General features: G+C 43.9%; 1 protein-coding gene across 11 annotated transcripts in view; it reads left to right on the top strand.

The window, feature by feature from the left end:
• The window catches only part of TTN (titin), a 276,227-nt gene that overhangs the window by 218,255 nt on the left and 33,253 nt on the right, over window positions 1-24,719 (top strand). For all 11 annotated transcript variants that reach the window (XM_027556470.1, XM_027556566.1, XM_027556480.1 and 8 more), the window contains 14 exons: window positions 445-732; window positions 1,094-1,390; window positions 1,479-1,781; window positions 1,878-2,183; window positions 3,130-3,417; window positions 3,512-3,802; window positions 3,894-4,181; window positions 4,536-5,123; window positions 5,224-5,328; window positions 5,756-5,953; window positions 6,060-6,356; window positions 6,456-7,043; window positions 7,135-7,437; window positions 7,539-24,644. In XM_027556470.1, the coding sequence (XP_027412271.1) occupies window positions 445-732; window positions 1,094-1,390; window positions 1,479-1,781; window positions 1,878-2,183; window positions 3,130-3,417; window positions 3,512-3,802; window positions 3,894-4,181; window positions 4,536-5,123; window positions 5,224-5,328; window positions 5,756-5,953; window positions 6,060-6,356; window positions 6,456-7,043; window positions 7,135-7,437; window positions 7,539-24,644 (21,246 nt within the window). The remainder of the gene's footprint in view (window positions 1-444; window positions 733-1,093; window positions 1,391-1,478; window positions 1,782-1,877; window positions 2,184-3,129; window positions 3,418-3,511; window positions 3,803-3,893; window positions 4,182-4,535; window positions 5,124-5,223; window positions 5,329-5,755; window positions 5,954-6,059; window positions 6,357-6,455; window positions 7,044-7,134; window positions 7,438-7,538; window positions 24,645-24,719) is intronic.

Below are 24,719 nucleotides of genomic sequence, written 5' to 3' on the forward strand. Positions count from 1 at the left end.
CTCATAATATATGTTTCCCCTAATAAAAAACTAAATCTACATCTATGAAAATAAGGACAAATAAAATGATAGGTACTTTGTATACAGACATTAAAAATTATGATTATAGAGAATAACATGTTAAACTAAAAAGATAGCGAACTGTGAAGACCACATACTTTTAACCATACACATGCACAGAAAGATGCCCCCCAAAAATGCACCAAAATGATAAGAGTGAAGCTTTCAGGATGCTGGGATGATGAGTAATATCTTTACTTTTTTCTTTATACTATCAGCATTATCAAATTTTGGCATTAAACTTGCATTTCTTTTATAATGAATAGTTACTTTAAGAAAATCCCATCTTGAAAAAGATAGCCTATTTATTTCTCACTTTTACAAATAAGCATTATATAATATAGCTTTGCATATATTAAATCCCTTTATCTTACTTCTTTCCAGTACCTCCCAGGATAGAGCTGAGCGTGGCTATGAAATCTTTGCTTACCGTGAAAGCTGGAACCAACGTTTGCCTGGATGCTACAGTTTTTGGCAAACCGAAGCCCACAGTCTCTTGGAAGAAGGATGGCACACTGCTGAAACCATCGGAAGGGATCAAGATGGCCATGAAGCGGAACCTGTGCACCCTGGAGCTGTTCAGCGTGACCCGGAAAGACTCAGGGGACTACACCATCACTGCTGAAAACCCAAGTGGCTCCAAATCAGCCACTATCAAGCTCAAAGTGTTAGGTAACTAAAGCATTTCACTAGACTCTCAGGCTTCACATTGGTTAATGTGATGTCATAGAATTTACAAAATAACATGTGAGAAAAGATACCTAACTTGATGTTTCTTTTGTCATCATGGAATTATTCTCAACACAGAACAGTAGTGTTTTACAGCTGAAAAGACCATTAGAGATCACATATTCCAGATATATAAATTTAGATATGAGGAAATTAAAATCTGGAGAAAAGTAACTTCCAAGGTCATACAGGAAGTTAATGATAGTATAAAGACAGCAGCCCAGGTCTCCAGTCCTCCACTCTGTTCATCCCCTATTTCATATGTTTGGGTGAAAGACTTAACTTTTCTTTCGTATCCTTTCAGATAAACCAGGTCCTCCAGCATCTGTTAAAATCAACAAAATGTATTCGGATCGTGCAATGCTTTCTTGGGAACCTCCTCTTGAAGATGGAGGCTCAGAAATCACCAACTACATTGTTGACAAACGTGAAACGAGCAGACCCAACTGGGCGCAAGTCTCTGCTACCGTGCCCATCACCAGCTGCAGTGTGGAGAAGCTGATAGAGGGCCACGAGTATCAGTTCCGAATTTGTGCTGAAAATAAATACGGAGTGGGTGACCCGATCTTAACTGAGCCAGCAATTGCCAAAAACCCATACGGTAAGAACGTTTTCCTGCAGTTTTTCATTCTGCTTTTTAAATATTACCTTTTAGACCAGGACATAAACCTGCCGGTTAATCTCTGCAGACCCTCCCGGACGATGTGACCCCCCTGTTATTAGCAACGTAACCAAAGACCACATGACAGTCAGCTGGAAGCCTCCAGCAGATGACGGTGGCTCCCCCATCACCGGCTATTTAGTTGAAAAGCGGGAAACCCATGCAGTTAACTGGACTAAAGTCAACAGAAAACCTGTGATAGAAAGAACAATAAAAGCAACAGGTCTCCAAGAAGGCACAGAATATGAGTTCCGAGTTATAGCCATCAACAAGGCTGGACCAGGCAAACCCAGTGATGCCTCCAAAGCTGTTTATGCCCAAGATCCTCTGTGTAAGTTTTCATGGAAGAGTCCCACAGATGTGTGATAATCAGCATTCAACAACTGGGAATGAGGTCTTCATGAAATTTTTCTATTATTATCCTCAGATCCTCCTGGACCACCAGCTTTCCCCAAAGTATATGACACAACCCGGAGCTCTGTGAGTCTAACGTGGGGCAAGCCAGCCTATGACGGTGGCAGTCCTATCATTGGTTACCTTGTTGAAGTAAAACGAGCTGATTCAGATAACTGGGTGAGGTGCAATTTACCACAGAAGCTCCAGAAAACCCGCTTTGAGGTTACCGGCCTAATGGAAAACACAGAATACCAGTTCCGCGTGTATGCCGTTAATAAGATCGGATACAGCGACCCCAGTGATGTGCCAGACAAACACTGTCCCAAGGACATTTTAAGTAAGTATTACCAGGAGAAATATACAGAACTCTTTTCATCAGTCATACTGTAAGGAGGAATATATAGAACTCCTCTATGTAGATTAATTTATTTACAAGTTTTAGGGTTGGTAACTCTAGAAGTATGTTGTAGGAGGGCTGGGTTGGTACTTTATGGTACTGTATAACAAGCCAATGGAAGGCAAGGTGATTTGTGGTTTTGAAATGCTTTTCTTACTTACCTGAGAATTTCCTGTCTTCAAAAGATTATGGAATATAGAGATTTTATTGAGAATAAAAAGTTTTTTTTTTTTTTTTAACTAAGTAGTGAGCTATTTTGGAGAAGGAAATGGCAACCCACTCCAGTATTCTTGCCTAGAAAATCCTGTGGACAGAGGAGCCTGGTGGGCTGCTGTCCATGGGGTTGCACAGAGTCTGACACAACTGAAGCGACTTAGCAGCAGCAGCAGTGAGCTATTTATCATTCTTAGGTTTTTATTTTCTCTTCCAATCCACCCCTCTCCATCTTAATTTCTTTTCCCACCATTTCTTCTTCACTTATTCTCCCTAATCAATGCTCCTATTGCTTTGAATTACACTCCACCCACTGTGTACTTTTCTTCCTACAATGAAACAAAGAAAGCCAGAGTGTACAGCAGAGTGCTTTCACTGGAAGAAAGCCCCAAATCAGTCATCTACTTGTAATATACAGAGAGTTTAAGAGTATGTAAGGTTCATGAGATAAGGAGATGCAGATCCTCCAGGGAAAACGTGGGCTGGCCCATAGGATACTAGAAAACAGAAAGGTCAATAATTGCTACAGAGTCTTAAGATAGTTGGCAAAAGTTCTGAGGATTATATTAAAGATTTTTTTAAGAACTAGAAATCAGAAACATATTTTAGGAGTTATCAGGCCAGTCCTTGGAAATACACATTACTCTAACTTTCTTCACTCCAACTTAAACAGTTCCACCTGAGGGAGAACTTGATGCTGATTTGAGGAAGACACTCATATTGCGTGCTGGAGTTACCATGAGACTGTATGTGCCAGTAAAAGGACGTCCACCTCCCAAGATAACTTGGTCTAAACCAAATGTCAATCTAAGAGAAAGGGTTGGACTGGACATAAAGTCCACTGACTTTGACACCTTCTTGCGCTGTGAAAAGGTGAACAAATATGATGCAGGAAAATACATCTTGACTCTGGAGAACAGCTGTGGTAAAAAGGAATATACCATTGTAGTGAAAGTGCTTGGTAAGTCTACATGGAAAAACAAACTATATATGTTTAAAATGCAGCCAATGTGTTTTTCAGGTATTCATTTCTTATTTACCCACTATTTATTCAGATACTCCCGGGCCACCCGTCAACGTGACTGTCAAAGAAATATCCAAAGATTCTGCTTATATTACTTGGGATCCTCCCATTATTGACGGTGGAAGCCCCATCATAAACTATGTGGTAGAAAAGCGTGATGCAGAGAGGAAGTCCTGGTCTACTGTGACAACAGAGTGCTCAAAAACAAGCTTCAGAGTATCTAACCTGGAAGAGGGAAAATCCTACTTCTTCAGGGTGTTTGCTGAAAACGAGTATGGCATTGGTGATCCTGGTGAGACACGCGATGCTGTCAAAGCTTCTGGTAAGCAAATGAAGCTACCACCCCATCATTCTGAGTCACACCTTACCTTGGTTTTCTGGGGCTTGGACTCATCATTTGTCCTTTGCTTTAGAAACCCCTGGACCAGTGGTGGACCTGAAGGTGACCTCTGTCACCAAGTCATCTTGTAGCATAGGCTGGAAGAAGCCTCGCAGCGATGGCGGAAGTCGAATCATTGGATATGTCGTTGATTTCCTGACTGAAGAAAATAAGTGGCAACGCGTCATGAAATCATTAAGCTTACAGTACACCACAAAAGACTTGACTGAAGGGAAGGAATATACCTTCCGAGTGAGCGCTGAGAATGAAAATGGAGAAGGCACCCCAAGTGAAATCACTGCTGTGGCAAAGGATGATGTCGGTAAGCCCTTAGCTATCATCTCCATTTTCCCTTTGTCATCAAAAGTGCACTCTTGGGACTTCCCTGGCAGTCCAGTGATTAAGACTTTGCCTTCCACTACATGGGGTTCTCAAATTCAATCCCTGGTCGGGGAGTTAAGATCCTACATGCCTCATGGCCAAAAAACCAAAGCATAAAACAGAAATAACCTTGTAACAAATTCAATAGAGACTTTTAAAATGCTCCATATAAAAAACTAAAAGTGCTCTTGAGCCCTATTCCTGGGCTTACATAAAAATCCTCTAAAAACTATAATGATCTGAAAAAATTAACTGCCTGGCATTAAAAAAATGTCTTATCTCTGCTGTTTTACAGTGGCTCCCAACCTTGACTTAAAGGACCTACCTGATTTGTGCTACTTGGCCAAAGAAAACAGCAACTTCCGTCTTAAGATCCCCATAAAAGGCAAGCCAGTTCCATCCGTGTCCTGGAAGAAAGGGGAAGACCCTCTAGCAACAGACACAAGAGTCAGTGTCGAGTCGTCTGCAGTTAACACCACTCTTGTCGTATATGATTGCCGAAAATCTGATGCTGGAAAATACACAATCACACTGAAGAATGTGGCTGGCACCAAGGAAGGGACTCTCACCATAAAAGTTGTCGGCAAGCCTGGCATCCCCACTGGACCGATCAAATTTGAAGAAGTCACAGCAGAAGCCGTAACCTTAAAGTGGGGTCCTCCGAAGGACGATGGAGGTTCTGAGATCACCAACTACATCCTGGAGAAGAGAGATTCTGTAAACAACAAGTGGGTGACTTGTGCCTCGGCTGTGCAGAAAACCACTTTCAGGGTCATGAGACTCCACGAGGGGATGGAATACACCTTCCGGGTCAGTGCCGAAAATAAATACGGTGTAGGAGAGGGTCTGAAATCGGAGCCAATTGTTGCCAGACACCCATTTGGTAAGTGTCTCAAGGTCAGAAAACATAAAGCAGAACATGGTTCTGGTTCATTTCGAATACATTCCTGATTATAAATCTTGAATTATCTGCTTTTTCCTAGATGTGCCTGATGCTCCCCCACCTCCCAATATCGTGGATGTCAGACATGACTCCGTGTCTCTAACATGGACCGACCCCAGGAAAACTGGAGGCTCTCCGATTACAGGTATTTTCTTGGCTCTTATCCTAGAGCATTTACATTAATCTTCCTCCCCGAAAACAAGCTGAATCTGTGCTACTTACTTATAGTACTATCTGCACATCCAAAAGTATATGTTCCTTTTTTCAGTTCATCATGCATTCAGAACATTAAGAATTAAGCTAATTCATTAAGCTAACTTCATTTGAATGAAAAACTCCTAATGTAATAGTTAATAAAGGCTTTCTAAATGATAGTATCTATTTTTATAAGTTAAAATGTTTCAACAGAAGGTGCCATAAATAAGTCTATTCCAGGAGATAAAAATATCCCTAAGGCTAGGTAATAAAACTGTAGATACAGGAATGATTATTTGTTCTGTGTGTGTGTATTTAAAAATCAGGCTACATTTGTGCTTTCTATGTGAACTGACACATCACTGGGTCTTTTATAGGGTATCACATCGAGTTCAAGGAAAGAAACAGCCTTTTGTGGAAGAGAGCTAATAAGACTCCTATTAGGATGAAAGACTTCAAAGTGACAGGACTAACTGAAGGTCTGGAATATGAATTCCGAGTTATGGCAATCAATTTAGCAGGAGTAGGCAAACCAAGCCTGCCATCAGAGCCAGTTGTGGCCCTTGATCCAATTGGTAAGTCATTATACAGAGACTTTGTATAATGTCTCTTTGTATTTCCTCATGAAGAAAACATTGGTGTGTGGCTGACTGGGTTGGTTGGTTTGTTGCTTTATTTTAGATCCTCCTGGCAAACCTGAGGTTATCAGTGTAACAAGGAATTCAGTGACTCTCGTCTGGACTGAACCTAAATACGATGGTGGCCATAAGTTGACTGGGTATATAGTAGAGAAGCGAGAGCTTCCCTCTAAATCCTGGACGAAAGCCAACCATGTTAACGTCCCAGATTGTGCCTTTACTGTTACCGACCTTGTCGAGGGTGGAAAATATGAATTCCGAGTTAGAGCAAAGAATACAGCAGGTGCTATCAGTGCTCCATCAGAAAGTACAGACACCATTATCTGCAAAGATGAATATGGTAGGTCTATTTTTTTTATGCATATTAAAAAAAAACAGTAAATTAAGCCACCTTCCTTTTCTGATTACAATGTTTGTTTTTCTTTTTTTTCCTTTGCAGAGGCACCAACCATTGTTCTTGATCCCACAATAAAAGATGGCCTGACAGTTAAAGCAGGAGACACCATCATTCTGAGTGCCATTAGCATTCTTGGCAAGCCTCTTCCAAAGTCAAGTTGGTCCAAGGCAGGAAAAGACATACGACCATCAGATATCGTTCAGATAACTTCAACCCCAACATCTTCCATGATTGCTGTCAAGTATGCCACTAGAAAAGATGCTGGTGAATACACCATCACTGCGACTAATCCTTTTGGCACAAAGAGTGAACATGTGAAGGTGACGGTACTTGATGTACCTGGTCCCCCAGGTCCCATCGAAATCAGTAATGTTTCTGCTGAAAAAGCAACACTTACATGGACACCTCCCTTGGAAGACGGTGGCTCACCAATTAAGTCCTATGTCCTGGAAAAGAGAGAAACTAGCCGACTTCTGTGGACAGTGGTTGCTGAAGATATTCAGTCTTGCAGGCATGTGGCAACCAAACTTATCCAAGGAAACGAGTATGTCTTCCGGGTCTCAGCTGTAAACCAGTACGGCAAAGGAGAACCCGTACAGTCTGAACCTGTCAAAATGGTAGACAGATTTGGTAAGTACAGCATAGAAGGGAACTGATTCATAAACCTTTGCAGCAGAGCTTAGGAAATCATAGATTTCTCACAAATTTGCTTCCTTTTCAGGTCCACCTGGCCCCCCTGGAAAGCCAGAGGTTTCCAATGTCACTAAAAACACTGCCACTGTCAGTTGGAAAAGACCAGTGGATGATGGTGGCAGCGAGATCACAGGGTATCATGTAGAAAGGAGAGAGAAGAAAAGCTTGCGATGGGTGAGAGCAACAAAGACTCCGGTTTCTGATCTCAGATGCAAAGTGACAGGACTGCAAGAAGGAAACACCTACGAGTTCCGCGTCAGTGCAGAGAACAAAGCAGGAATTGGCCCACCTAGTGATGCTTCAAATCCTGTTCTAATGAAAGACGTTGCCTGTGAGTATTTATCTTTTTCAACACAGCTCTTTGGGGAGTGCTGGTATTTAATTTTTACCAAATCCAAACCCTTAACATTTTTGTGCCTGTTTCCTTTCCAGATCCCCCAGGACCACCTTCAAACGCACGTGTCACCGACACTACCAAGAAGTCTGCTTCTTTGGCATGGGGCAAGCCTCATTATGACGGTGGCCTTGAAATCACTGGCTATGTCGTAGAGCATCAAAAAGTAGGCGATGAGGGCTGGATAAAGGACACAACAGGAACGGCCCTCCGAATCACTGAGTTTGTGGTCCCTGATCTTGAGACTAAAGAAAAATACAATTTTAGAATCAGTGCCATCAATGATGCTGGTGTTGGGGAGCCAGCAGTGATTCCAAATGTTGAAATTGTGGAACGGGAGATGGCCCCTGACTTCGAACTAGATGCTGAGCTTCGAAGAACTCTTGTTGTGAGAGCAGGACTCAGTATTAGAATATTTGTGCCCATTAAAGGTCGACCTGCCCCTGAAGTGACGTGGACCAAAGATGATATCAACCTTAAAAACCGAGCTAACATCGAAAATACAGAGTCGTTCACGCTCCTGATCATCCCAGAATGTAACAGATATGACACTGGTAAATTTGTGATGACCATAGAAAACCCCGCTGGGAAGAAGAGTGGCTTCGTTAATGTCAGAGTCTTGGACACACCGGGACCTGTCCTCAACCTGAGACCTACTGACATCACAAAGGAGAGTGTCACCCTGCACTGGGACCTCCCTCTGATAGACGGGGGCTCACGCATCACAAACTACATTGTGGAGAAACGAGAAGCAACACGGAAATCTTACTCCACGGTCACCACGAAGTGCCATAAATGTACTTATAAAGTCACTGGCTTGTCTGAAGGATGTGAATACTTCTTCAGAGTGATGGCAGAAAATGAGTATGGAATTGGCGAGCCAGCGGAAACAACAGAGCCTGTAAGGGCCTCCGAAGCACCATCACCACCAGATAGTCTTAACATTATGGACATAACTAAGAGCACAGTCAGCTTGGCATGGCCTAAACCCAAACATGACGGGGGCAGTAAGATCACTGGCTATGTGATTGAAGCCCAGAGAAAAGGCTCTGACCAGTGGACCCACATCACAACCGTGAAGGGGTTGGAATGTGTTGTGAAGAATCTGACCGAAGGGGAAGAATACACCTTCCAGGTAATGGCAGTGAACAGCGCAGGGAGAAGTGCCCCTCGAGAAAGCAGACCCGTCATTGTCAAGGAGCAGACCATGCTTCCAGAACTGGATCTCCGTGGCATTTATCAGAAATTAGTCATCGCTAAAGCTGGTGACAACATCAAAGTTGAAATTCCAGTGCTCGGTCGACCAAAGCCCACGGTTACATGGAAGAAAGGAGACCAGATCCTTAAACAGACACAGAGAGTTAATTTTGAAAATACAGCAACTTCTACCATCTTAAACATCAACGAGTGCGTCAGAAGTGACAGTGGGCCCTACCCATTAACAGCAAGGAACATCGTGGGAGAGGTTGGTGATGTCATCACCATTCAAGTCCATGACATCCCAGGGCCACCTACTGGACCAATCAAATTTGATGAAGTTTCATCTGATTTTGTCACCTTCTCTTGGGAGCCACCGGAGAACGATGGAGGTGTACCCATAAGCAACTATGTGGTGGAAATGCGGCAGACTGACAGCACCACGTGGGTTGAACTAGCGACTACTGTTATACGCACTACCTACAAAGCCACTCGCCTTACTACTGGAGTAGAGTACCAATTCCGGGTAAAAGCTCAAAACAGATACGGAGTGGGACCCAGCATCACGTCAGCACCAGTAGTTGCCAACTATCCATTTAAGGTCCCTGGGCCTCCTGGTACCCCTCAGGTGGCTGCAGTCACCAAGGACTCAATAACAATCAGCTGGCACGAGCCTCTTTCTGATGGTGGAAGCCCCATTTTAGGATACCACGTTGAAAGGAAAGAACGAAATGGTATTCTCTGGCAGACTGTAAGCAAAGCATTAGTACCTGGCAACATTTTCAAATCAAGTGGACTAACAGATGGTATTGCTTATGAATTCCGAGTGATTGCAGAAAACATGGCTGGCAAAGGCAAGCCAAGCAAGCCATCTGAACCTATTTTAGCTTTGGATCCCATTGACCCACCTGGGAAACCAGTTCCTCTCAATATTACTAGACACACAGTGACTCTTAAATGGGCTAAGCCTGAATATACTGGAGGCTTTAAAATTACTAGTTATATAGTTGAAAAGCGGGATCTTCCTAATGGACGGTGGCTAAAGGCCAACTTCAGCAACATTTTAGAGAATGAATTTACAGTCAGTGGACTAACCGAAGATGCCGCATATGAATTCCGTGTCATTGCCAAAAATGCTGCTGGTGCTATTAGCCCACCATCTGAGCCATCGGATGCTATCACATGCAGAGACGACATTGAAGCCCCAAGGATAATGGTGGATGTCAAATTTAAGGACACAATTACATTAAAAGCAGGTGAAGCGTTCAAGCTGGAAGCCGATGTTTCAGGTCGCCCACCTCCAACAATGGAATGGACCAAAGATGGAAAGGAGCTTGAAAACACAGCGAAATTAGAAATTAAAATTGCAGATTTCTCTACTAATCTGGTAAACAAGGATTCACTGAGAAGGGATGGGGGTGCCTATACCCTTACAGCAACTAATCCTGGTGGTTTTGCCAAACACATCTTCCATGTCAAAGTTCTTGATAGACCAGGCCCACCAGAAGGACCTTTAGCTGTATCTGAAGTGACGTCAGAAAAATGTGTGCTGTCATGGTTGCCTCCACTGGATGATGGAGGGGCCAAAATTGAGTATTATGTCGTTCAGAAACGTGAAACCAGCAGACTGGCATGGACAAATGTAGCCTCAGAAGTCCAAGTAACAAAACTGAAGGTCACTAAACTCTTGAAAAGCAATGAATACATATTCCGTGTGATGGCCGTAAACAAGTATGGCGTTGGAGAGCCACTGGACTCAGAGCCTGTGCTTGCAGTGGATCCTTACGGACCTCCTGATCCACCTAAAAACCCTGAAGTTACCAGTATCACTAAAGATTCCATGGTTGTCTGCTGGGGCCATCCTGACTCTGATGGTGGCAGTGAAATCATCAATTACATTGTGGAACGGCGAGATAAAGCAGGCCAACGCTGGGTGAAATGCAACAAAAAGACCCTTACCGATTTAAGATACAAAGTGTCTGGGCTGACAGAAGGACATGAGTATGAGTTCCGGGTCATGGCTGAGAACAGGGCTGGAATCAGCGCACCAAGCGCTACCAGTCCATTTTATAAAGCTTGTGATGCTGTGTTTAAACCCGGCCCACCAGGTAACCCACGTGTTCTAGATACAAGCAGATCATCCATTTCAATTGCTTGGAACAAACCTATCTATGATGGTGGCTCCGAAATCACTGGGTATATGGTTGAGATCGCCCTGCCAGAGGAAGATGAATGGAAGATCGTCACTCCACCATCGGGGCTCAAGGCAACTTCTTACACCATCACCAACCTCACAGAGAACCAGGAATATAAAATTCGCATCTATGCCATGAATTCTGAAGGCATTGGGGAACCTGCACTTGTTCCTGGAACTCCAAAGGCTGAAGACAGGATGCTGCCTCCAGAGATTGAACTGGATGCCGAACTGCGCAAAGTTGTTACCATAAGAGCTTGCTGCACTCTGAGACTTTTTGTTCCCATCAAAGGAAGGCCAGCACCTGAGGTGAAGTGGACCCGAGAACACGGAGAATCTTTAGATAAAGCTAGCATCGAGTCCACAAGCTCTTACACCCTGCTTATTATTGGAAATGTAAACAGATTCGACAGTGGCAAATACATACTAACCATAGAAAACAGCTCAGGCAGCAAGTCTGCATTTGTCAATGTCAGAGTACTAGACACACCAGGCCCTCCACAGGACCTGAAGGTAAAGGAGGTCACAAAGACATCTGTCACACTGACATGGGAGCCTCCTCTTATTGACGGAGGTTCGAAAATAAATAACTATATTGTTGAAAAGCGGGAATCGACAAGGAAAGCATATTCAACTGTTACAACAAATTGCCACAAGACTTCCTGGAAGGTAGACCAGCTTCAAGAAGGCTGCAGTTACTACTTCAGGGTCCTTGCCGAAAATGAATACGGCATCGGGCTGCCTGCTGAAACCGCAGAATCTGTGAAAGCATCAGAACGACCTCTGCCTCCAGGAAAGATAACACTGGTGGACGTCACAAGAAACAGCGTGTCGCTCTCCTGGGAGAAACCTGAGCATGACGGAGGCAGCCGAATTCTAGGCTACATCGTAGAGATGCAGAGCAAAGGCAGTGACAAATGGGTCACGTGTGCCACAGTCAAAGTCACCGAAGCCACTATTACTGGATTAATTCAGGGTGAAGAGTACTCTTTCCGTGTGTCTGCTCAGAACGAGAAGGGCATTAGCGATCCGAGACAACTGAGTGTGCCAGTAATTGCCAAGGATCTTGTCATTCCGCCAGCCTTCAAACTCCTGTTCACTACTTTCACTGTCCTGGCAGGTGAAGACCTAAAAGTCGATGTTCCATTCACTGGACGCCCTACGCCAGCCGTAACCTGGCATAAAGATGATGTGCCACTGAAGCAGACAACCAGAGTAAATGCTGAGAGCACAGAAAATAACTCACTGCTGACAATAAAGGAAGCGTGCCGAGAAGATGTTGGACATTACATCGTTAAACTGACTAACTCAGCTGGTGAAGCTACTGAAACCCTTAATGTTATCGTTCTTGACAAACCAGGGCCTCCAACAGGACCAGTTAAAATGGAGGAAGTGACAGCTGACAGTGTTACTTTCTCCTGGGGCCCACCTAAGTATGATGGTGGAAGTTCTATCAACAATTACATTGTAGAAAAACGGGACACTTCCACAACCACCTGGCAGATTGTGTCAGCTACTGTTGCAAGGACAACAATAAAAGCTTGCAGGTTAAAGACTGGATGTGAATATCAGTTTAGGATTGCAGCTGAAAACAGATATGGAAAGAGCACCTACCTCACTTCAGAGCCTGTTGTAGCCCAGTATCCATTCAAAGTTCCTGGCCCTCCTGGCACACCGTTCGTAACACTATCCTCCAAGGACAGCATGGAAGTACACTGGAACGAGCCAGTCAGTGACGGAGGTAGCAAAGTCATTGGCTATCACTTGGAACGCAAGGAAAGAAACAGCATCCTCTGGGTTAAGTTGAATAAGACACCTATTCCTCAAACCAAGTTTAAAACAACTGGCCTCGACGAAGGCATTGAATATGAATTTAGAGTCTCTGCAGAGAACATTGTGGGCATCGGCAAGCCAAGTAAAGTGTCTGAAAGCTACGTAGCCCGTGATCCATGTGATCCACCAGGAAGGCCAGAGCCAATCATTGTCACAAGAAATTCCGTGACTCTTCAGTGGAAGAAACCCGCTTACGATGGTGGAAGCAAGATCACTGGTTATATTGTTGAAAAGAAAGAACTGCCCGACGGCCGCTGGATGAAAGCTAGTTTTACCAACGTCATTGACACTCAGTTTGAAGTAACTGGCCTAGTTGAAGACCACAGATACGAGTTCCGGGTTATAGCCCGAAATGCTGCAGGAGTATTTAGCGAGCCTTCAGAGAGCACAGGAGCAATAACAGCAAGAGACGAGGTAGAACCACCACAGATTCGCATGGATCCAAAATACAAAGATACAATTGTGGTGCATGCTGGTGAGCTATTTAAGATTGATGCAGATATTCATGGCAAACCGATACCAACCACTCACTGGATAAAAGGTGATCATGAGCTCTCCAATACGGCTCGATTAGAAATTAAGAGCACTGACTTTGCCACCAGTCTCAGTGTAAAGGATGCAATACGCATTGACAGTGGAAGCTACATACTAAAGGCCAAAAACGTCGCAGGAGAGAAGTCAGTCACTGTCAATGTCAAAGTTCTTGACAGACCAGGGCCACCCGAAGGACCTATTGTTATATCAGGAGTTACAGCAGAAAAATGCACACTAGCTTGGAAACCCCCACTCCAAGATGGTGGGAGCGATATCATAAATTATATTGTGGAAAGGAGAGAGACCAGCCGCTTGGTTTGGACTGTGGTTGACGCTAACGTACAGACTCTTGGCTGCAAGGTTACTAAGCTGCTTGAAGGCAATGAATATATTTTCCGTGTAATGGCTGTCAACAAATATGGTGTTGGTGAACCTCTTGAATCTGAGCCAGTAACTGCCAAGAATCCATTTGTAGTGCCAGATGCACCAAAGGCTCCGGAAATCACAGCAGTGACCAAGGACTCGATGATTGTTGTATGGGAAAGACCAGCATTTGATGGCGGCAGTGAAATTCTTGGGTATGTTCTTGAAAAACGTGACAAAGAGGGCATCAGATGGACAAGATGCCACAAACGTCTGATTGGGGAGCTTCGCTTGAGAGTAACCGGACTCTTAGAAAATCACAATTACGAGTTCAGAGTCTCAGCCGAGAACGCTGCTGGACTTAGCGAGCCAAGCCCACCTTCTGCTTATCAAAAGGCTTGTGATCCTATTTATAAACCAGGACCTCCAAACAACCCCAGAGTCACTGATATTACCAGATCTTCCGTCTTCCTTTCTTGGGGCAAACCAATATATGACGGTGGCTGTGAAATCCAAGGATACATTGTTGAAAAATGTGACACAAGTGTTGGTGAATGGACAATGTGCACTCCACCAACTGGAATCAATAAAACAAACATAGAAGTGGAGAAGCTATTGGAAAAGCATGAATACAACTTCCGCATCTGTGCTGTTAACAAAGCTGGAGTGGGAGAACATGCTGATGTCCCTGGACCTGTTATAGTTGAAGAAAAGCTGGAAGCACCAGACATTGACCTTGACCTGGAACTGAGGAAAATTCTAAATATAAGGGCAGGTGGCTCCTTAAGGTTATTTGTTCCTATTAGAGGTCGTCCTACACCAGAAGTTAAATGGGGCAAAGTGGATGGTGAAATCCGAGATGCAGCTATCATCGACAGCACTAGCAGCTTCACCTCCCTTGTTCTTGACAATGTCAACCGATATGATAGTGGAAAATACACTCTCACCTTAGAAAACAGCAGTGGGACAAAGTCTGCCTTTGTGACTGTGAGAGTTCTGGACACACCAAGTCCACCTGTTAATCTGAAAGTCACAGAAATCACTAAAGACTCAGTGTCAATTACATGGGAGCCTCCTCTGTTGGATGGGGGATCCAAAATTAAAAACTACATTGTTGAGAAACGTGAAGCCACAAGGAAATCATATGCTGCAGTTGTGACAAACTGCCATAAGAATTCTTGGAAAATTGATCAGCTTCAAGAAGGCTGTAGTTACTACTTCAGAGTCACAGCTGAGAACGAGTATGGTATTGGCCTTCCCGCCCACACTGATGATCCAGTTAAGGTCGCAGAAGTCCCACAACCTCCAGGAAAAATCACTGTGGATGATGTCACCAGAAACAGTGTCTCTTTGAGCTGGACAAAGCCTGAACATGATGGTGGCAGTAAAATCATTCAGTATATTGTGGAGATGCAAGCTAAACACAGTGAGAAATGGTCAGAGTGCGCTCGAGTCAAGTCCCTTGAAGCCGTAATTACCAACCTAACTCAGGGAGAAGAGTACCTTTTTAGAGTTGTGGCTGTAAATGAAAAGGGGAGAAGTGATCCTAGGTCTCTTGCAGTTCCAATAGTTGCCAAAGATCTGGTCATTGAGCCAGATGTGAGACCTGCATTTAACAGTTACAGTGTACAGGTTGGCCAAGATTTGAAAATAGAAGTACCCATTTCTGGACGTCCTAAGCCAACTATTACCTGGACTAAAGACGATCTTCCACTGAAGCAGACTACAAGAATCAACGTCACTGATTCACTTGACCTCACCGTACTCAGTATTAAAGAAACTCATAAGGATGATGGTGGACATTATGGAATCACAGTTGCTAATGTGGTTGGTCAGAAGACAGCATCCATTGAAATTATAACCCTAGATAAGCCTGATCCTCCAAAAGGACCTGTTAAATTTGATGAAGTCAGTGCTGAAAGTATTACCTTATCTTGGGAACCTCCATTATATACAGGGGGCTGCCAGATCACCAACTATGTAGTTCAGAAGAGAGATACAACCACCACAGTATGGGAGGTTGTTTCTGCTACTGTGGCCAGAACGACACTCAAAGTGACCAAACTGAAAACTGGTACAGAATATCAATTCAGAATATTCGCTGAAAACAGATATGGACAAAGCTTTGCCTTAGAATCTGAGCCGATTGTAGCTCAATATCCCTACAAAGAACCAGGCCCTCCCGGTACACCATTTGTCACAGCCGTTTCCAAAGATTCCATGGTTATACAGTGGCATGAACCAATCAATAATGGTGGCAGCCCAGTCATAGGTTACCACCTTGAGAAAAAGGAAAGAAACAGTATTTTGTGGACAAAAGTCAACAAAACTATTATTCATGATACCCAGTTTAAAGCAGTCAATCTTGAAGAAGGCATTGAATATGAATTCAGAGTGTATGCTGAAAATATTGTTGGTATAGGCAAGGCAAGCAAGAATTCCGAATGCTATGTAGCCAGAGATCCCTGTGACCCACCAGGAACCCCAGAAGCAATAATCGTTAAAAGACACGAAATCACTTTACAATGGACCAAACCCGCATATGATGGTGGAAGTGTGATTACGGGTTACATTGTAGAGAAGCGTGATCTGCCTGAGGGTCGCTGGATGAAAGCCAGCTTCACAAACGTCATTGAAACTCAGTTTACTGTGTCAGGTCTTACTGAAGATCAAAGATATGAATTCAGAGTCATTGCAAAGAATGCAGCGGGTGCAGTAAGCAAACCTTCTGACAGTACTGGACCGATAACTGCCAGGGATGAGGTCGAACTCCCAAGAATTTCAATGGATCCAAAGTTTAGAGACACAATTGTGGTAAATGCCGGAGAAACATTCAGGCTTGAAGCCGATGTCCACGGAAAGCCCCTGCCTACCATCGAGTGGTTAAGAGGAGATAAGGAGATTGAAGAATCTGCTAGATATGAAATAAAGAACACAGATTTCAAGGCTTTACTTATTGTAAAGGATGCCATTAGAATTGATGGTGGACAGTATATTTTAAGAGCTTCCAACGTTGCAGGTTCTAAGTCATTCCCAGTAAACGTAAAAGTGTTAGACAGACCAGGGCCTCCAGAAGGGCCAGTCCAGGTTACTGGAGTCACCGCTGAAAAATGCACATTAACATGGTCTCCACCACTTCAAGATGGTGGCAGTGACATTTCTCACTATGTTGTTGAAAAGAGAGAAACAAGTCGGCTTGCCTGGACTGTTGTTGCTTCAGAGGTTGTAACCAATTCTCTGAAAGTTACCAAACTCTTAGAAGGGAATGAATATATTTTCCGTATAATGGCTGTCAACAAATACGGTGCTGGCGAGCCTTTGGAATCTGCACCAGTACTCATGAAAAACCCATTTGTGCTTCCTGGACCACCAAAAAGCTTGGAAGTCACCAACATAGCCAAGGACTCCATGACCGTCTGTTGGAACCGTCCAGACAGTGATGGTGGAAGTGAGATTATTGGTTACATCGTAGAGAAGAGAGACAGAAGTGGCATTAGGTGGATAAAATGTAATAAACGCCGCATTACAGACTTACGGCTAAGAGTAACAGGATTAACAGAAGATCATGAGTACGAATTCAGAGTCTCTGCAGAAAATGCAGCTGGAGTTGGAGAACCAAGTCCAGCTACACTTTATTATAAGGCCTGCGATCCTGTGTTCAAACCTGGCCCCCCCATCAATGCACACGTTGTAGACACCACTAAAAATTCAATTACACTTGCCTGGGGTAAACCCATCTATGATGGTGGCAGTGAAATTCTGGGATATGTAGTAGAAATCTGTAAAGCAGATGAAGAAGAATGGCAAATAGTTACTCCCCAGACTGGCCTGAAAGCCACTCGATTTGAAATTTCAAAACTCACTGAACACCAAGAGTATAAAGTACGGGTCTGTGCCCTCAATAAAGTTGGTTTAGGTGAGGCTACAGCAGTTCCTGGTACTGTGAAACCAGAAGATAAACTTGAAGCGCCTGAACTTGACCTTGACTCTGAATTAAGGAAAGGAATCGTTGTAAGAGCTGGTGGATCTGTCAGAATTCACATTCCATTCAAAGGTCGCCCAACACCCGAGATCACCTGGTCTCGAGAGGAAGGTGAATTCACAGATAAGGTCCAAATCGAAAAAGCAGCAAACTATACCCAACTATCAATAGATAACTGTGATAGAAATGATGCTGGAAAATACGTTCTCAAGCTGGAAAACAGCAGTGGGTCTAAATCTGCTTTTGTAACTGTGAAAGTTCTTGACACCCCAGGACCACCACAGAATCTGGCAGTCAAAGAAGTGAGAAAAGATTCTGTCCTTCTGGTGTGGGACCCACCCTTAATTGATGGGGGTGCAAAGGTCAAGAACTATGTTATCGACAAACGTGAATCAACCAGGAAAGCATATGCTAATGTGAGTAATAAATGCAGCAAAACAAGCCTCAAAGTGGAGAATCTTACAGAAGGAGCCATTTATTACTTTAGAGTAATGGCTGAAAATGAATTTGGAATTGGTGTTCCGGTGGAAACTGTTGATGCTGTGAAAGCATCTGAACCTCCTTCCCCACCAGGAAAGGTCACACTCACTGATGTGTCCCAGACCAGTGCGTCCCTGATGTGGGAGAAACCTGAACATGATGGTGGGAGCCGAATTCTGGGGTATGTTGTTGAAATGCAGCCCAAAGGAACAGAAAAATGGAGTGTCGTGGCTGAATCCAAAGTCTGTAGTGCAGTTGTTACCGGTTTGAGTTCTGGGCAAGAATATCACTTCCGTGTCAAGGCTTACAACGAGAAAGGACAAAGCGATCCGAGAGTGCTTGGTGTTCCCGTCATAGCCAAAGACTTGACTATACAGCCTAGTTTTAAGTTACCATTTAACACATACAGTGTCCAAGCTGGTGAAGATCTTAAAATCGAAATTCCTGTTATTGGCCGGCCAAGACCTGAAATTTCATGGGTCAAAGATGGCGAGCCTCTTAAACAGACGACAAGAGTCAATGTTGAGAAAACAGCTACTTCAACTATTTTGCACATTAAAGAAAGTAACAAAGATGACTTTGGGAAATACACTGTAACGGCAACAAACAGTGCGGGTACCGCAACCGAAAATCTCAGTATTATCGTTTTAGAAAAGCCTGGACCTCCGGTTGGACCAGTTCGGTTTGATGAAGTTAGTGCAGATTTTGTGGTCATATCTTGGGAACCTCCAGCCTATACTGGTGGCTGCCAGATAAGCAACTACATAGTAGAGAAGCGAGATACAACCACCACCACTTGGCACATGGTATCCGCAACAGTGGCAAGAACAACAATTAAAATAACCAAACTAAAAATGGGCAGTGAGTACCAGTTTAGAATTTTTGCAGAAAACAGGTATGGAAAAAGCGCCCCCTTGGATTCTAAACCGGTTATTGTACAATATCCATTTAAAGAACCTGGACCGCCTGGCACTCCTTTTGTGACATCCGTCTCAAAAGATCAAATGCTTGTGCAGTGGCACGAGCCTGTTAATGATGGAGGCAGCAAAGTTATCGGCTATCATCTTGAACAGAAAGAAAAGAACAGCATTTTATGGGTCAAATTAAATAAGACTCCCATTCAAGACACCAAATTCAAAACAACTGGGCTTGATGAAGGCCTTGAGTACGAGTTCAGAGTTTCTGCTGAAAATATTGTTGGCATCGGCAAGGCAAGCAAAGTGTCGGAATGTTTTGTTGCTCGTGATCCTTGTGACCCACCAGGTCGCCCTGAAGCCATCGTTATTACACGAAACAACGTCACACTGAAATGGAAGAAACCCGCCTACGATGGTGGCAGCAAGATAACAGGTTACATCGTAGAAAAGAAAGATCTACCTGATGGCCGTTGGATGAAAGCCAGCTTTACCAATGTATTAGATACTGAATTTACAGTGAGTGGACTTGTGGAAGACCAAAGATATGAATTTAGAGTAATTGCAAGAAACGCAGCTGGCAACTTCAGTGAACCATCCGAGAGTACTGGCGCCATTACCGCAAGAGATGAAATTGACGCACCAAATGCCTCACTGGATCCCAAATATAAAGATGTCATCGTTGTTCATGCAGGAGAGACTTTTGTCCTGGAAGCGGATATCCGTGGCAAACCTATCCCTGATATCGTTTGGTCAAAAGATGGAAGAGAGCTTGAAGAAACAGCTGCCAGAATGGAAATCAAGTCTACTATTCAGAGGACAACCCTTGTTGTCAAAGATTGTATACGTAGTGATGGAGGACAATATATCCTGAAACTCAGCAATGTTGGTGGTACCAAGACTATACCCATCACTGTAAAGGTACTTGACAGGCCAGGGCCTCCTGAAGGACCTCTGAAAGTTTCTGGGGTTACTGCTGAAAAATGTTACCTGGCTTGGAACCCACCTTTACAAGATGGTGGTGCTAGTATTTCACATTACATCATTGAAAAGAGAGAGACCAGCAGACTCTCTTGGACCCAGGTTTCAACTGAGGTGCAGGCCCTTAACTACAAAGTCACTAAACTTCTTCCTGGTAATGAGTACATTTTCCGTGTCATGGCTGTGAATAAATATGGGACTGGAGACCCGCTGGAATCTGAGCCTGTTATAGCCCGTAATCCTTATAAACCACCAGGTCCTCCTTCACCACCTGAAGTCTCAGCAATCACCAAAGATTCTATGGTCGTAACATGGGCACGCCCAGTAGATGATGGAGGTGCTGAAATTGAGGGCTATATTCTTGAAAAAAGAGACAAGGAAGGCGTTAGATGGACCAAGTGCAACAAGAAGACACTAACAGATCTTCGATTCAGGGTAACTGGCCTTACTGAAGGGCATTCCTATGAATTCCGAGTTGCTGCTGAAAATGCAGCTGGTGTGGGTGAACCCAGCGAGCCTTCTGTTTTCTCTCGTGCATGTGATGCTCTGTATCCACCAGGACCACCAAGTAATCCCAAAGTGACAGACACTTCCAGATCTTCTGTCTCCCTGGCATGGAATAAACCAATTTATGATGGTGGTGCGCCTGTTAAGGGCTATGTTGTCGAGGTCAAAGAAGCCACTGCTGATGAGTGGACAACGTGTACTCCACCAACAGGATTACAAGGAAAGCAGTTCACAGTGACCGAGCTTAAAGAAAACACTGAATATAACTTCCGTATCTGTGCCATCAACTCTGAAGGCGTAGGTGAGCCTGCAACTATACCTGGTTCAGTTGCTGCTAAAGAGAGACAAGAGCCGCCAGAAATAGAACTGGATGCTGATCTCAGAAAAGTGGTCATTCTGCGTGCAAGTGCTACCTTACGCTTATTTGTCACCATCAAAGGTCGCCCAGAACCTGAAGTGAAATGGGAAAAGGCCGAAGGTGTTCTCACTGACAGGGCCCAGATTGAGGTGACCAGCTCATACACAATGCTGGTAATTGATAACGTTACCAGATTTGACAGCGGTCGGTATAATCTGACACTAGAAAACAACAGTGGCTCTAAAACTGCTTTTGTAAACGTCAGGGTTCTTGACTCACCAAGTGCCCCTGTGAATCTGACTGTAAGAGAAGTGAAGAAAGACTCTGTGATACTGGCCTGGGAACCACCGCTTATTGATGGCGGAGCTAAGATTACAAACTACATTGTCGAAAAACGAGAAACAACACGGAAAGCATATGCTACTGTTACAAACAACTGCACAAAGAACAGTTTTAAAATCGAAAATCTCCAAGAAGGGTGTTCTTACTACTTCCGAGTCTTGGCTTCCAATGAATATGGAATTGGTTTGCCAGCTGAAACAACCGAACCCGTTAAAGCTTCTGAACCACCCCTCCCACCTGGAAGAGTAACTCTTGTCGATGTGACCCGTAACACAGCTACAATTAAGTGGGAGAAACCAGAAAGTGACGGTGGCAGCAAAATTACTGGTTATGTAGTTGAAATGCAGACTAAAGGGAGTGAAAAATGGAGCATCTGCACACAAGTGAAGACTCTAGAAGCAACTATATCGGGCCTAACTGCTGGAGAGGAGTATATCTTCAGGGTAGCTGCAATTAATGAAAAAGGAAAAAGTGATCCAAGACAACTTGGAGTGCCAGTAATTGCAAGGGATATTGAAATAAAGCCTTCAGTTGAGCTTCCTTTCAATACTTTCAATGTAAAGGCCAGAGACCAACTGAAGATTGACGTTCCATTTAAAGGAAGACCTCAAGCTACTGTAAGCTGGAAAAAAGATGGTCAGACCCTTAAAGAGACAACTAGGGTCAATGTTTCTTCTTCAAAGACTGTAACATCACTAATAATTAAGGAAGCTTCAAGGGAAGATGTTGGCACGTATGAATTATGTGTTTCAAATAGCGCTGGATCCGTAACAGTTCCTATTACTGTAATTGTGCTTGACAAACCAGGACCTCCCGGACCTATACATATTGATGAGGTTAGTTGCGACAACATAACCATTTCTTGGAATCCTCCAGAATATGATGGCGGCTGCCAGATTAGCAATTACATCGTTGAAAAGAGAGAAACCACTTCTACAACATGGCATGTAGTTTCACAAGCAGTTGCGAGAACATCCATTAAAATAGTTCGTCTAGTAACAGGAAGTGAGTATCAGTTCCGCGTTTGCGCAGAAAACCGCTTTGGAAAGAGCTCCTACAGTGAATCTTCTGCTGTAGTTGCCGAGTATCCATTCAGCCCCCCAGGTCCTCCTGGTACTCCTAAAGTTGTGCATGCCACAAAATCCACCATGTTGGTCACCTGGCAAGTGCCAGTTAATGATGGAGGAAGTCGAGTACTTGGTTATCACCTTGAGTATAAAGAAAGAAGCAGCATTCTTTGGTCAAAAGCAAATAAAACCCTCATTGCTGATACACAAATGAAAGTCTCCGGCCTTGATGAAGGACTGATGTATGAGTATCGTGTATATGCTGAGAATATTGCTGGAATTGGTAAATGCAGTAAATCTTGTGAGCCAGTCCCTGCAAGAGACCCCTGTGACCCTCCTGGACAACCTGAAGTCACAAATATCACAAGGAAATCAGTGTCACTTAAGTGGTCAAAACCACATTATGATGGCGGAGCTAAGATCACCGGATACATCATTGAACGTAGAGAACTACCAGACGGCCGGTGGCTGAAATGCAACTTTACTAATGTACCAGAAACATACTTTGAAGTAACTGAACTCACTGAAGATCAACGTTATGAATTCCGGGTTTTTGCAAGGAATGCTGCTGACTCAATTAGTGAGCCATCTGAATCCACTGGACCTATCACAGTTAAAGATGATGTTGAGGCTCCAAGAATTATGATGGATGTCAAATTCCGAGATGTCATTGTTGTCAAAGCTGGAGAGGTCCTTAAGATCAATGCAGACGTTGCAGGGCGACCTCTGCCAATCATCTCCTGGGCCAAGGATGGTGTAGAAATTGAAGAGAGAGCAAGAACAGAAATTGTGTCAACGGACTACACTACTTTGCTAACAGTGAAAGACTGTGTCCGACGAGACTCTGGGCAGTATGTGCTAACAGTGAAGAATGTTGCTGGAACTCGGTCTATGGCAGTTAACTGCAAGGTACTTGATAAGCCTGGCCCACCTGCAGGACCACTTGAAATAACCGGCCTCACTGCTGAGAAATGCTCTCTTTCCTGGGGACCACCCCAAGAAGATGGCGGTGCAGCTATTGACTATTACATTGTAGAAAAACGTGAGACAAGTCGCCTTGCTTGGACTATATGTGAAGGAGAGTTAAGGACGACATTTTGTAAAGTGACCAAGTTACTCAAGGGCAATGAATACATCTTTAGAGTAACAGGTGTTAATAAATATGGTGTTGGCGAGCCCCTGGAGAGCATGGCTGTAAAGGCCCTTGATCCATTTACAGTTCCAAGTCCACCTACATCTTTGGAAATTACATCTGTGACCAAAGAGTTCATGACACTTTGCTGGTCGAGACCAGAGAGTGATGGAGGCAGCGAAATCTCTGGTTACATCGTTGAGAGGCGAGAGAAAAACAGCCTACGATGGGTACGTGTAAACAAAAAACCAGTTTATGATCTGAGAGTGAAATCCACAGGACTTCGTGAAGGGTGTGAATATGAATATCGGGTATATGCAGAAAACGCTGCAGGCCTGAGCCTTCCAAGTGAAAGCTCTCCCCTAATTCGGGCAGAAGATCCTGTGTTCTTACCATCTCCTCCATCCAAACCCAATGTCATGGACTCGGGCAAGACCAATATAACTATTGGCTGGGTTAAGCCCTTATTTGATGGTGGGGCCCCAATAACTGGATACACCGTGGAATTCAAAAAATCTGATGAAACTGACTGGCAAACTGCCATTCAGAACTTAAGAGGCACTGAATATACAGTAAGTGGACTAACCACAGGAGCCGAATACGTTTTCAGAGTAAGATCTATCAATAAGGTTGGTGCTAGTGATCCCAGTGATAGCTCCGATCCCCAGATAGCAAAGGAAAGAGAAGAAGAACCTGTATTTGATCTTGACACAGAAATGAGGAAGACCTTGATCGTCAAGGCCGGTGCCTCCTTTACCATGACTGTGCCTTTCCGAGGAAGACCAGTACCCAGTGTCTCCTGGAGTAAACCAGACACTGACCTCCGCACTAGAGCTTATATTGACTCCACAGAGTCTCGAACATCACTGACTATTGAAAACGCCAACAGAAATGATTCTGGAAAATATACATTAATGATTCAGAACGTCTTGAATGCTGCCTCACTGACCTTGGTCGTCAAAGTTTTAGATTCTCCTGGTCCTCCAGCCAACATTACTGTACATGATGTCACCAAAGAGTCTGCAGTATTATCCTGGGATGTCCCTGAAAATGATGGTGGGGCACCAGTGAAGAACTACCACATAGAAAAACGGGAGGCCAGTAAGAAAGCATGGGTCTCTGTGACCAACAACTGTAACCGCCTCTCCTACAAAATTACCAACTTACAAGAAGGGGCAATTTACTACTTCAGAGTCTCTGGAGAAAACGAGTTTGGTGTCGGTGTACCAGCCGAAACGAAGGAAGGAGTAAAAATAACAGGTATGTTTTAAGAACAAAGAAAATCTACATATCCATATTCATTTTCCTTGAATAGTGTGAATCATTTTAATTACT

The sequence above is a fragment of the Bos indicus x Bos taurus genome, chromosome 2, assembly GCF_003369695.1.
Source record: "Bos indicus x Bos taurus breed Angus x Brahman F1 hybrid chromosome 2, Bos_hybrid_MaternalHap_v2.0, whole genome shotgun sequence".
In the NCBI taxonomy this organism is placed as follows: domain Eukaryota; kingdom Metazoa; phylum Chordata; class Mammalia; order Artiodactyla; family Bovidae; genus Bos; species Bos indicus x Bos taurus.